Source organism: Oryx dammah, unplaced genomic scaffold (assembly GCF_014754425.2).
Source record: "Oryx dammah isolate SB20612 unplaced genomic scaffold, SCBI_Odam_1.1 HiC_scaffold_3, whole genome shotgun sequence".
Taxonomy (NCBI): domain Eukaryota; kingdom Metazoa; phylum Chordata; class Mammalia; order Artiodactyla; family Bovidae; genus Oryx; species Oryx dammah.
In genome coordinates this window covers 55,008,792-55,023,428 of record NW_024070187.1, presented here as the reverse complement: position 1 = coordinate 55,023,428, position 14,637 = coordinate 55,008,792, and the positions used below count along the sequence as shown (strand labels likewise).

The 14,637-nt window shown below is 38.6% G+C and overlaps 1 protein-coding gene across 2 annotated transcripts in view; it reads left to right on the top strand.

Moving 5' to 3' along the window:
- Positions 1 to 14,637, top strand: part of ARAP2 (ArfGAP with RhoGAP domain, ankyrin repeat and PH domain 2) — a 194,227-nt gene that overhangs the window by 143,294 nt on the left and 36,296 nt on the right. For both annotated transcript variants that reach the window (XM_040237993.1, XM_040237994.1), the window contains one exon: positions 7,756 to 7,884. In XM_040237993.1, the coding sequence (XP_040093927.1) occupies positions 7,756 to 7,884 (129 nt within the window). The remainder of the gene's footprint in view (positions 1 to 7,755; positions 7,885 to 14,637) is intronic.

Sequence of the window (14,637 nt, the reverse complement as noted above, 5' to 3'; positions counted from 1 at the left end):
TGTAAAAGAATCAAATTAGAACATTTTCTTACACTGTATATAAAAATAAATTTAAAATGGATTCAATACTTAAATGTGAGACTTGAAACCTTAATACTCCTAGAAGAGAATGTAGGCAGAACACTGTTTGACATAAATGGTAGCAATATCTTTTGGGTCTGTCTTCCAAGGCAAAAGAAACAAAAGAAAAAATAAATAGCGCTGAAGAATTGACGCTTTTGAACTGTGGTGTTGGAGAAGACTCTTGAGAGTCCCTTGGACTGCAAGGAGATCCAACCAGTCCATCCTAAAGGAGATCAGTCCTGAGTGTTCGTTGGAAGGACTGATGTTGAAGCTGAAACTCCAGTACTTCGGCCACCTGATGTGAAGAGCTAACTCATTGGAAAAGACCCTGATGCTGGGAAGGATTGAAGGCAGGAGGAGAAGGGGACGACAGAGGATGAGATGGTTGGATGGCATCACCGACTCAGTGGACATGAGTTTGGGTGAACTCTGGGAGTTGCTGATGGACAGGGATACCTGGCATGCTGCGGTCCATGTGGTCACAAAAAGTTGGACACAACTGAGCTACTGAACTGAACGAGTTAAACTTCATAGCTTGTATACAGCAAAGAAAACCATCAACAAAAATGAAAAGACAGCCTACAGAATGGGAGAAAGTATTTGCAAATCATATACATCTGTTAAGAGGTTAATAGCCAAAATATCTAAAGAACCCCTACAAATCAATAGCAAAAAAAAAAAAAAAATCCACAAACAACTCAATTAAAAATGGGCAGAGGATCTGAATAGACATTTTTCTGAAGGAAACATACAGATGGCCAACCAGTGCATGAAAAGATGCTTAGCATCACTAATCATCAGAGAAATGTATTGCTAAATCAAAACCACAAAGATATATCATCCCACAGTTGTCAAAATGGCTGTCATCAAAAAGTCTATAAATAGCAAATGTTGGTGAGGATTTGGAGAAAAAAAGAACCCTAGTATACTGTTGATTATGTAAATTGGTACAGGCACTATGGAAAACAGTGTGGAGGTTCCTCAAAAAAGCTAAGAATAGAATTACTGTCGGATCCAGCAGTTCCATTCATGGGAACATTTCTGGAAAAGACAAAAAAATGTGATTTGAAAAGATACATGCTACCCAGTGTTCACAGTGGCATTATTTACAAATATGCTTGTAGACTAGCAACCATTGGGAGATCTCAAAGGACTCCTTAGCTCTTAGATAGCTGATGGTCTCCTCTATGCTTCTCTTGCTGTTGATTTTTTAGGAAGTCAACAGCAGAACAGTGAATCATGGATTTGGGGTAGGCATCCTCTCCCTACCCATTATTCTCTCAAGTGTTGAGTTAAAGGATATCCCCATGTCTCAGTTCTGGAGGTCTGTGCCTTTGAGCATTGATCCTCCAAAATGAGAGGAATAAACCAAATGGGTGAGGATAAGAAGGAATTAAATATATAGCTGGTATAGAGATTGCACTGTATCTGGAAACACTCTTTTTAAATTTCTTCTGGGAAAATGAAGGGATGCTTATCCTGAAAATGACTAATTAGCAACTTGCATGTGCCAATTAGTATATCACAAATGGTAACATTGGAGTCAGGTGTTGGTTTTTTTTTTTTTTTTTTTTGGTTCCTTCTCACTAATTAAAGAAAAGTTGATGAAACTATAAAAAGACTAGGAGACTTCAAGCTGTTTTGAATGGTAAATGTCCAGATATATAATCAAAGGAACACCCCATGTACATTAAGAAAGAGTACATCTGATGGAGTTAGGAATTCAAATTTGGCATGGTCTTAATGTTTGGTCAACCATTCAAGTTGAAATTGCCCGAAGAGAAAACTAAGATTATTTTTACTGCTTTTAGAGGAACACAGCTAAGAAAGAAACAAAAGGACCTGTGATTATGTTGACTTCCTGGAGCAGATGGGACCTGTGGAGCCACCTGACCTTCTGAAATGTTAAGAGCTTTATTTCTAGTAACCTGCAGGGAAGATAAAGTGAAATATAAAAAAGAAGATAAAAGTGAAGGCATTGGTAGTCCATAAGATTGTGATTGATAGGAAGAATGTCAGCAGGGAATTGGTGCTTTTTCTAATGTAAATATAAATCCTCCAAGTAACCAAAGCAACCAAAAATAAATAAGTAAATGAATAAATAAGCAAGTGAACCAAAAGTGCTGGATTTTATTTTCACTGCCTGTAAACTTTAAAACAATAATTTTCTACCTAGTCATTTCTAGTGTCTCCTTTGTATAATAGATATTTTGTTTGTTCCCTTTACTATCTTGAGAGACTCTACTAGAGTGGGTAGCATTCCCTTCTCCAGGGGCTATTCCTGACCCAGGGATCAAAACCAGGTCTCCTGCATACAGGGAGAATTTTTACCATCTGAGCCATCAGGGAAGCCCATGTAAGTGCTCTGGCCTTCCTATATGATTGAAGATAATGAAAATAGATTCTTAAGTTTATAAATGGAATTATCATAGATGTGGTAGCTACAAATTCAGACTGATATAAGCATGTCAATTTGTGACTCATGTATCATTGGCAGAATTGCCATCATTGGTGAAATGGTGTCTTTGTTTAGCCTGCTTTAACGGAATTGGGGCCTTCCCTGGTGGCTCAGATGGTAAAGTATCTGCCTACAATGTGGGTAGGCCTGGGTTCGATCCCTGGGTTGGGAAGATCCCCTGGAGAAGGAAATGGCAACCCACTCCAGTACTCTTGCCTGGAAAATCCTACGGGCAGAGGAGACTGGCAGGCTACAGTCCATGGGGTCGCAAAGAGTCGGACACGACTGAGAGACTTTACTTCATAACAGAATTACACAGGAGAAATTTATTTCTTACATTTCTGGAGGCTAGGAAGTCCAAGACCAAAGTGCCAGCAGACTTGTTGCTTGGTGAGGGCCTGCTTCGTGGATGACAGATGGCTATCTTTTCACTGAACCTTCACATGATGAAATGGAACTTTGTGGGATTCCTTTTATATAAGAGCATTAAGCCCATTGGAGCTTCCCTGGTGGCTCAGGGGTAAAGAATCTGCCTGCCAGTGCAGGAGACATGAGTTCAATCCCTGGGTCGGGAAAATCCCCTGGAGAAGAAAATGGCAATACATTCCAGTATTCTTGCCTGGGAAACCCCATGGACAAAGGAGCCTGGTGGGCTACAGTCCATGAGTCACAGAGTCAGACACAACTTAGCAACTAAACAACAACAAACCCATTTAGGGGGACTCCGCCTTCATGATTTAATCACCTCCCAAAGGCCCCTCTATCTAATACTGTCACATTGGGAATTATTTCAACCTGTGAATTGGGGAGGGGGGAACATCCAAGCCACAGCAGGTGGTAAACAACTCTTAGCAAAATTCTGACAAAGCACAATTATTATTTTTTCTTTTTCTGCTTCTGTAGTAGTCAAGATTCATGGAAAAAATACATCATGTTAAATCCATATAAAATATTTTTAGAATTTATATTAAGGCTAGTTAGATTCTAAGCTGTTAGTTTATAAGTAGCATTTCCTTCTAAATAAGTGTCTGAGACATTGGAAACTTGTACTAGACAGAGAACAAGTCTTTCTTTGTCTCATCCTTTGAAAGATGCCAAGCATTCTTGACTCACTGCCACCAGTGGGTCCTGGTGCCACTGGGTCCTGATGGCCAGGACAAGCTGAAACCCACCTTAGGAGAGGGTATCATTTTTTACCATACTTCTGATATTTTACTGCTTCACTTTAAGAATGAACCAATATCCTACCAATGTAGCACTCTATCCCTTAGTTCCTTCATATGCTGAAAAAAGTTAACTGCTCATGGCCCTCATTTAAGTGCGCTTCCTCACTGAGAGGCTCAAGTTGGTGAAGTAGCTACTTTCTACATAGCAGCATCATAACAAACTGTTCTCTTCTGCTCATATCTACCATGAGATGGAAGATCAGTTCATTTTTATTAAGAGTCTTTCTGGTCCGTCTCTTGATTGACAGGTTGCTGTCATCCTCTGAGAGACTTGCATGGCTTTAGATTTGACAGTAAAATTTTAATTATTAAGGAAGTCATAATTGTCTCTGGAAATCCTATGTCATTACTGCCAGAAATTTAAGGATAACACCAATTGTTTCAGGTGGAAATGCATAGTTCTCTGTTTAACAAGGGAGGCCAGGTTTAATTCTACAGACAAGATTTTAAAATACTGAGAACGTGACTTACCTAGCTAAAGAACCACCTCCACACCCTGTTCTTAAATAATTACGCTGAATTTTCAGCAAAAAATTTAATGCTCTAGATAGTGTGAGTGTGTGCATGCTAAGTCACTACAGCCATGTCCCTTTCTTCATGACCCTGTAGACTGTAGCCCACCAGGTTCTTCTCTCCATGTGATTCTCCAGGCAGGAATACTGAAGTGGATTGCCATCCCCTCCTCCAGGGATCAACAGTGTACAAATCAGGTTTTTGGTTTTTTTCCCCTAGTAATACCCTAATGCCAGCTGACTTACGTAATTTATCATGACAGATGGTTGTAAATGTAACTATTAACAAAACCTTGTTTACTTGTAGGAATTTATATTCCAACAGCATTTGATGACTCAGTCCATTTTTCCTGTCTCTTACCTCTTTTATAATTGTGTCATTTGACAGTCTAATAAGTATTTATCTTTTCATCCTATTTTTCAGCTCAATTTTTATGTAGGAGCTTGGATCTTCAGGATTTTCATTCTCTTGAATTAATATTGATATGAAAAACATACTTGGCTAATTTTTGCAAATCTATATTTGCTTCTTTCTCTGCTGTGATATATTTCAGTATAGCTAAGAGTACCTTTGAGGTATCACTGTTGTATCTACCGGTAATAGTGACCCTCTTTAATACAAATGTTTTAATATTTGGAAGTCTCATTACAAATTCTTATAATAAAGGAGAGTAAGCTTTTATTTCAATCCAGGTAGTTTTGCAGTCAAGAATAGCATTCCTACCTCTAAGCCAACTGCAGTATGATGAATTTCTTGACATAAAGGATGTCGAAACTATCTTATTTACTTACTATCTTCTCACTAAGGATAGGAAAGTGAAGGAGAAAGTGTGAATTGATATTGTTTTTCACTTTGCATATATTACCTTTTGTCCTCAGAAATATCTTAGTGAGTTGATACTTTTTCCCCAAAATTACATATGTGAAAATCATCATGGGGAGGTTTACATATCTGTACAAAGTAAAACCAAGTGTAATAGTTATGATTTGGAGCTTGGGGCTGTAAAGTCAGATAGAGTTGAGAATCCAGTCTCTGTTCCTAACTTGAATCAGCTGTTTGATTTTAGGCAAGTAGATGAACCTCTCTGATTCTTGGGTTATTTTACATGTAATATAAATAATGATAATTTGTAATGAAAAGTGTTGTAAGAGTTGAAAACAGCAACTGATGTAAGGTAACCAGTATATATTATGTTGATACATAGTTGTTATTCTAGAAATGGCAACTGTTAACAGGATAAATAGCATCCCAGAGTTTTGCAAGTAGTGTCCCATGATTTTTGCCAAACCTTTTATAAATTTATTTTAGAAAACAGGATTAATGTAGCGCAAAAGATTTTGCCTGATTTTCAAAGAAGTATATATGTCTGCTGATCCATTTACAATTACTTACTGTTAATTTATGGATTACCATAGAAATTTGTAAAGTATTTTATTCCCCAAGTATTTATTATTGAACATCTATTATGTACTCAGCACTCTGCTTTGTGAAAGGGATATATTTATAAATAAGAAATAGGTTTGCCTCCAAGATGTGTGACTTAGTTGCTCTGTGTTTTTTTTTTTTCTTTTTTAGTTGTTGTTTGCAATCACCATCACAATGCCTAGGCTTACACCAAGATGCATAGAATGTAGAACTGCATTTCACTGTACTGAATAGAAAGCAAAAACTCTATAGTTATTTATACTGGAAGGAAAAAAACAAGTTCCAGAATGCTGTGCGAATAAAAGGGAGACCAGTACTAAAGAGATTGTGATACATTTGGTCTTTTTTATTACTTGTGACTTTATGTATATAGCATGGGTAATATACAAGTGTGATGCTGTTGACATGGACTTTGTTGTTTGTTATTGGCATTACTACTTTAACCAAAAACAAAAACCCTAGTAGGAGGTTATAAAAGAGTTGAGTTGACTTATAAAGGCTGTGGTGCCAGGAAACTTACATCAACATCTTCACATTAGAGTTTATGTTCTTGCTATTTCAATTATGCTATTTTCAGTACACTATGAAAAGACTCGATTTTTTTCTCCCCCAGCATATGCTTCTGTTACAAGATTTTATTAAGTGATTGGCATATTTTGACCAGGCTTCCCAGGTGGCATTAGAGGGAAAGAAGCCACCTGCCAATGCAGGAGATTCGGGTTCGATCCGTAGGCTGGGAATAGGAAATGACAACTCACTCCAGTATTCTTGCCTGGAAAATCTCATGGACAGAGGATCCTGGCTGGCTACAGTTCATGGGGTTGCAAAGAGTCAGACATGACTGAGCACGCATGCACGCACACATGCATATTTTGATCAGCAAAAAACTTTCCTATGAAATTTTGATTGTAATTCTAAAAACCTGTGGGGTTTTTTGGTTAATTAACTCTATGGTAAGATCTTGTGATATATTTTAAAGTATGGTTGCATAAAACAGAATATGTATGGATGAGTATTTATCAAGGAGAAATTGTGAAGATGTGACCAACTTTTTGCTTGTTAGCCTATTATATGAACTGTTAATGGATAATATTGCTGCATAATGTTTCTGATTGATATTTCCACTAATAAACAGAAATTAGTACTGTTTGATAAGGATTATCTTCTGTTCTTTTTGAAGTTATACTTTATAATTTCATATAAGTTGATTATCAGCTATAAGTTGTCCACTAGTGTTGATCAGAAATTATGTTAGTCTTGTTGGGATAAACAAAGGATTTATACTTAGTACTGGTCCAATTACTAGTACTTTTACAAATATTTAATTGTGTATGCAAACAGGCATTTTTCCATAAGCAAACTAGAATGTTGTTTAAAAAGTAGAGTGATTCACTAATTTGTTGTACAGAAAGGTAGCTTTTTTCTGAGATTTTTATATAAAGAATGCTATGCTCTGCTGTGCTTGGTTGCTCAGTTGTGACTGACTCTTTGTGACCCCATGTACTGTATGTAGCCTGCTAGGCTCCTCTGTCCATGGAAATTCTCCAGGCAAGAATACTTGAGTGGGTTGCCATGCCTTCCTCTAGGGGATCTTCCCAACCAGGGATTGAACCGAGGTCTCCCACATTGCAGGCAGATTCTTTACCCTCAGAGCCACCAGGGAAGTACATGAATACTGGAGCACATAGCCTATCCCTTCTCCAGGGCATCTTACCAACTCAAGAATCAAACTGGGGTCTCCTGCATTGCAGGCAGATTGGTTACCAGCTGAGCTACCAGGGAAGCCTCATCTAAAGAATAACACCTCTGAATTTTTTTAAAAAGTAGTTTAATAACAAACAGATGTCCCTGCACAGATTTATTTATACAGTGAATTTTATTACATGATTAATGCTGTTCCAGGTCTTAGGGTATCCTATATGTAGTCCTAGCACTATTCTTGTGTACTATAAGATACAGTCATGCTTGTAATGCACAGAGCTTTTTGAAAGGCCATTTAAAATTTTATGATCAAAAAAAGTTAAGATTTTTTTGGTGATTTGATTTTGCTTTTTTTTTTTTTTTTTGCAGAACGTCCTCTTCACTACACAGAAAATGTATTGGAACAGGTGCTTCGATGGAGTTCATTAGCTGAACCTGGCTCTGCTTATCTTGTAGTGAAGAGATTCTTAACCATTGACACAATTAAACACTATAATGGTAGGTGCTGCTATTTCACATTCCAACTGTGATTGGAAATTCAAGTGGTTAAAGGACAATTATTATGCCACAAGTGTTACTTGAAAATGTAAAAAATGGGTAGCTAAATGCAGAATCTACTAACATGTTATTGCAGAATAGAAAGAAGTATATATAGACCAAGTACCATGATCAGATTTTCCCAGTGGGGAGCACTGTGATATTAGGTGGTTATTTTGATAGTATCAAGGTAAAGATTCTGCAGGAATGATTCTCCTTTTTACATTTTTGTTTGTTTGCTTTATTGTCATGCTTGAGTATTTTCCTAATTTTTGGATAGATGGTGAATCATCCTTTCATTACATTTGAAAGTTCTCTGGGCATTCAAGAAGTGCAAGCTCTGAGACTGAGCTTATTAAAATTATCACCTATTTTGCCATAATATTGGAAAACAAATATAAAAAAATACTTCTAATAATGATAGTTGCTGTCCAACTGGGAGAAGACATGTACCCATGTAAGGATAAGTCAAAAGTTAGCTAACATGGGGGAACTATGGAAGACACTGTCTGAACTTATTTGACATATCAGAAAACTTTCATTTTTAAACTTTGGTTTCTCTGTTATGTTGACATTAGCTGACAGATTAGAAAGAGATTTCCTGCCACACAGTCTATAAACCAACTCTGAAAGCAGAGGATTCTAATTTTATTAGATGAAATTTACCACAGCTTTTCTAACTCATGTTCATAATAACCATTACTATTTATTAATCATGTATTTTATTAACTGAGCTCCTTACATACCAAAACTCATTTAAAACTTTTTTTTAACTTCTCCATGAGTTATATTATCATTTGAATTTTTCAAATGAGGAAAGAGCTCAAAGAAATTAAGTAACTTGCCTCCAGTTCACATATTTATTAAATCCAGTAAGTATCCTACATATGAACCTGCAAGATGAAAACTTTCAAAGAGATGAATGTGCCTTTGCATGTCCAGTCACATAAGTTAGTTCATGTGTCTGGCATGTATTGTCACATGTGTACATCCTCTACCATTGGTTTTGCTTTAGTGTGCTTTACTGTACTGTATAGAGTACAGTAGTACAGTATCTTTATTTCAAGCCCAGGGTGTCTGGAAGCAAGCCTAAAAGCAGCAGTGATGTAACAGTATTGCTATTCTGTGCCAAGTGATAACCATGGAAACGTGAAAATAATTGAGAGAGTGGAGTGAGGCGAAAAGATGATAGACATCACTCATTCTTATGACATGAATTGTTTGACCATTGGCACAATTCTCAAGAGCAAGGACAAGATCATGGAACACATGAAGTCTGCTGTGTGATGATGTCAATGATAATATCAAAGAAACATGGAGGAGATGGAGAACTTTCTCAGTGTGTGGATGCAGGATCAGCATCAGTGTGGAGGGCCACGTAGTTTAACGCTGATTCAAGAGAAAGTGAAAAGCCTTTATGAAGGCTTGAAGAAGAAATACTGTGAAAATTAGAGGGTGCATTTTTTAATGTTAGCAACAGCTGGTTTAATCAGTTCAAGACTAGAGCCAACCTTCACAACATAAAAGTGACTAGGCAGTGAGTGCAGATACTGTAGCTTTCTGGGAATTTCCTGAAATGCTTTAGGGAATTATTGCTGAAGACACATATTTACCCAAGCAGGTTTTTAATATGGATAAGACAGGGCTGTACTGGAAGAGGATGCCAGACCGAAGTTACATCTGTACGGAGAAAAGTTGGTGCCAGGCTATAAAGCAACAAAGGATAGGCTAACTCTGTTGTTTGGTGGCAATGCTTCTGGTGATATCAAGCTGAGACCTCTCTTAGTTTATCATTCAGAGAACCCAAGAGCCCTTAAAAATAAAGACAGGGGCTCTCTTCCTATTGTGTGGAAGAGTAACCCCAAAGCCGAGGTTACACAGGGCATCTTCCAAGATTGATTTTTCCACCACAGTATCCCCAAAGGGATAGAAATATTACTTGAAGGACATCCCATTCAACATTCTTTTGTGGCTTGCCAGTGCTCCAGGCCACTCCCCATTCATGGACAGTTTTCATCCCATCTTCAAAGCAGTGCATCTTGCACTGAATACTATGTTTCTCACTCAACCTGTGGACCGTTATAGCAACTTTCAAGATATATTACTTAGGACACAATCTTCATCAGGCAGTAAAGTTGAATGATGAATCAGGAACAACCTTGAAACAATTTTGGAACGACTCTAACATCTACAAGGCCGTTAATTATTTTTTTACTTCCATTGGCATGAAGTTACTGCTGTCACCATGAATGGGGTTTGGGAGAACCTTTGCCTACAATTTGTTCATGATTTTCTTGAATTTGAGAAGGTAGATGAGAAGTCCATCTTTGGCAACTTAGTGACCCTCAGGGAGAAGCTGAAGCTAGATCTGCAAGAAGATAACTTCATTGAATTCCTTGCTGTCAACACAAGGGGCTTATTAATGAAGACCTGATGGAATTGGAGTCCCAGAGAAACAATGAAGAGAGACAAGATAAAGTAATTGAAGAACCGAAGAGAGTCACAGTTCAGGAAATGGCAAGGGATTTTCTTTATTTGAGGAGTAACTGTTTTTAAGGCACAAGACTCAACATAGAATGGTACACAATCTTGCAACAGCCATTCAGAATGCAGTCCAGTGCTACCATGCCACCTATGATGAGAAGGAAAAAAAGAGCTATCACCCAGACATTACTGGATTGTTTTATCAAGAGAGTAAATGGAATGGAATCCAGCAAGGAACCAGAACCTGTTCCTGCCAGAACTCATCAGGCATGAGTGAAATTTCAGCTTTCTCTCTGTCTTCTGTTGCTGATGGTCCTTGAGCTGTACCATCTCTCACCTCTTCTTCCTCCTCAAGCCAGTTAATTCTTCTTGCTTGTTTATTCCATGCCAGCCCCTGTATGCCAGCTGTTGTATTGTACTTTTCAAGTTACTGTACTAAGGTTAAAAATGTTTTATTTTTGAGTTTTTTATGTATTATTTGTGTGAAAAAATATTATAAACCTATTATAGTACAGTACTGTATAGCTCATTGGGTTGGGTACCTAGGCTAACTTTGTTGGGCTTATGAACAAACTGGATTTATGAATGTGCTCTCAGAACAGAGCCCCTTTGTATCTTACCATACTGGATTTGAGACCAGGTTAGTTTTACTTCTAATTAAAAAAAAAAAAAATTGGGGGAGGTTGGTACAGCTCTTAAATGTGGTAAAGCTAACTGGTATGATTGCAGACTCTTAACTAGTAGTGACAAATCAGTAAGTTCTTAATTGTACCAGATTAGTCTATGTTTCTCTTTTTTGTGATGATCTTTTGGTATGTTCTGGCTACGACAGTAGACTTGGTGGCTCACAGTATATGTGTGCTCAGTTGTGTCCAACATTTTTGACCCCAAACTGTGGAAAATTATGAAAGAGATTGGAATACTAGACCAGCTGACCTGCCTCTTGAGAAACCTATATGCAGAACAGTTAGAACTGGACATGGAACAACAGACTGGTTCCAAATAGGAAAAGGAGTATGTCAAGGCTGTATATTGTCACCTTGCTTATTGAACTTCTATGCAGAGTACATCATGAGAAACGCTGGGCTGGAAGAAGCACAAGCTGGAATCAAGATTGCTGGGAGAAATATCAATAACCTCAGATATGCAGATGACACCACCCTTATGGCAGAAAGTGAAGAGGAACTAAAAAGCCTCTTGATGAAAGTGAAAGAGGAGAGTGAAAAGGTTGGCTTAAAGCTCAACATTCAGAAAAGGAAGATCATGGCATCTGGTCCCATCACTTCATAGCAAATAGATGGGGAAACAGTGGAAACAGTGTCAGACTTTATTTTTTTCAGCTCCAAAATCACTGCAGATGGTGATTGCAGCCATTACATTAAAAGATGCTTACTCCTTGGATGGAAAGTTATGACCAACCTAGATAGCATATTCAAAAGCAGAGACATTACTTTGCCAACAAAGGTCCATCTAGTGAAGGCTATGGTTTTTCCAGTGGTCATGTATGGATGTGAGAGTTGGACTGTGAAGAAAGCTGAGCACCAAAGAATTGATGCTTTTGAACTGTGGTGTTGGAGAAGACTCTTGAGAGTCCCTTGGACTGCAAGGAGATCCAACCAGTCCATTCTAAAGGGGATCAGCCCTGGGTGTTCTTTGGAAGAACTGATACTAAAGCTGAAACTCCAGTACTTTGGTTACCTCATGTGAAGAGTTGACTCATTGGAAAAGACTCTGATGCTGGGAGGGACTAGGGGCAGGAGGAGAAGGGGACGACAGAGGATGAGATGGCTGGATGGCATCACCGACTCGATGGACATGAGTTTGAGTGAACTCCAGGAGTTGGTGATGGACAGGGAGGCCTGGTGTGCTGCAATTCATGGTGTCGCAAATAGACACGACTGAGCGACTGAACTGAACTGGACTGTAGCCCACCAGGCTCCTCTGTCCATGAAATTTTCCAGGCAAGAATGCTGGAGTGGGTTGCCATTTGCTTGTCCAGGGAATGTTCCTGATTCAGGGATCGAACCTGAGTCTCTTGCATCTCCTGCTTTGGCAGATGGATGGCTCATAAACAGAAATTAATCTCTCACATTCTGAAGACTAGAAGTCTAACATCAGATGTGAGCCTGGCCAAGTTCTGGTGAGAGTCCTCTTCCAGGCTACAGACAGGAGACTTCTTGTATCCTCCCAGGGTGGAGAGCAGAGGGAGGAAGCAAGTTCTCTGTGACTCTTTGTTGGGTTATTCTTTAGTTGCTAAGTCATATCTGACTCTTTATGACCCTATAGATTGTAGCCTGCCAGGCTCCTCTGTCCATGGGATTTCCCAGGCAAAGATACTGAAGTGGGATGCCGTTTTCTGCTGTAGGGGATCTTTCCCCTCAGGTATCTACCCAACATCTCTTGCATTGGCTGGCAAATTCTTTACCACTGAGCCTTCAGGGAAGCCCCTCTGTGACTTTCAAGGACGTGAATCTCATTCCTGAAGATCCCACCCTCATGACCTCATCTAATCCTAATTACCTCCCAAAGGCCCCAAACCTCCTAATACTGTGTAGGTAGGTTTCAACATATGAATTTGGGGAAGCATAAATATTGGGTCCTAACTCTGCCCTTCATATCTTATAATTGCATAAAAGTATTTTTATAAAATGCAAATTTCTATGTCATTCTGGTCTTATTAGCAGCTAAATAGAACAGGTGTTCATTTTGCTGTAGAAATTAATCTATTAGACACCTTTACCTTATTTAATTTCTTTCTTCTTCCTACATATGATTTTGATTACATCCTCCATATACTGCTTAAGGATTGCAGTAGAAGTTCTCTCTAGTCATATGATTGCTACAGTCTTCTCTGTCATATAGCAGTGGTCCTTGGGTAGTGAAGACTTACGTCCTCCAGGGACATTTGGCAACATCTGGAGATATTTCTGTCACACTGGGTGGGGTGGAGCTTCTGATATATAATGGTTAGAGACCAGAGATGCTGCTAAACATCCTCCAATACATAGGAAGTCTCTTTACAACAAAGAATAATCTGGCCGAAAAAGTCAGTGGTGTCATGTTGAGACTCTCTGATTTAGATAATGTGTGAAATCTGGTCTAGTTCGTAAATTCTGTAATTCTTTCATTTTAATGTTGAGATAGATGTTTTAAGCTTATGAACGAAGTCCTGTCAACATTATAAAATATATTAAAGGTTCTCATGGCTTTTCTTTTAGAAAATAAGTGATATTTTCATATTTTGGGGTGAGATTTTCATGTTTTTAATATTCCTCTAAAATGTCTCTAAATTCTCCATGTTGCAAAATACTTAAAATCCCACACTTAGACATAATAACTTGGGCTTCCCAGGTGGCACAGTGGTAAAGAATCTGCCTGCTAGTACAGGAGACGCAGGTTCAATACCTGGGTCAGGAAGATCCCCTGGAGGAGGAAATGGCAACCCACTCCAGTATTCTTGCCTGGAGAATCCCATGGACAGGGGAGCCTGGTGGGCTACAGTCCATGGCATCACAAAGAATCAGACTCGACTGGGCACATACACACAGACATAATAACTTAGTTCTTTTTTGAATTCTAATAGACTAGCCAGTTGAATAAAAACAGACGAGAATAAGATCTTAAAAGACTATAATATACAAGAAGGTTTTGTACAGGTGGGCCTGAGGGATAATTCAAAGCAAGGAAACCATTAAGTTTTGTTGATCTTTGGGGAAAAAAAATCATCAGTGTTAGATTGAGCGAGTTTAGAACAATCGCATATAAGTAAAATCTTTCTGTTGTTTAAGGGCAAGAAGAAGTGGTTGAGTGACAGACTGTTAATTGGCTCTACCTACAAACTGGGTAGGAAGATTGGGCATGGGATGCCTCACCTATTGTTATTTCCTCTTCTGGGGATTATGACTGCATCCTGTCATGAAAGCATAAAGCTTCTGTAAGGTCTAGACAAAGCAACTTTCATAAAACCTGGGAATCCAAGCAATGGAAAGCAGCTTACGTGAGCGTTTCAGGGACTTGGATGGTGGAATATTCTCTAGAGTAACATGTCAGTAAACTCTTGCATTACTCTCATATCTCGTGCATTCCTGTGACAGCGTGGGAACTGTGAAACTTATCTCTGCTCCTGCCCTCGTCCCCCTCAGTTCACCAAACCAGTGTGCAACTTGCTATTATGATAGCTACAGTTTTTTCTACCAGGAAATTATGTCCCTCTGCATGAAAAAAAAAAAA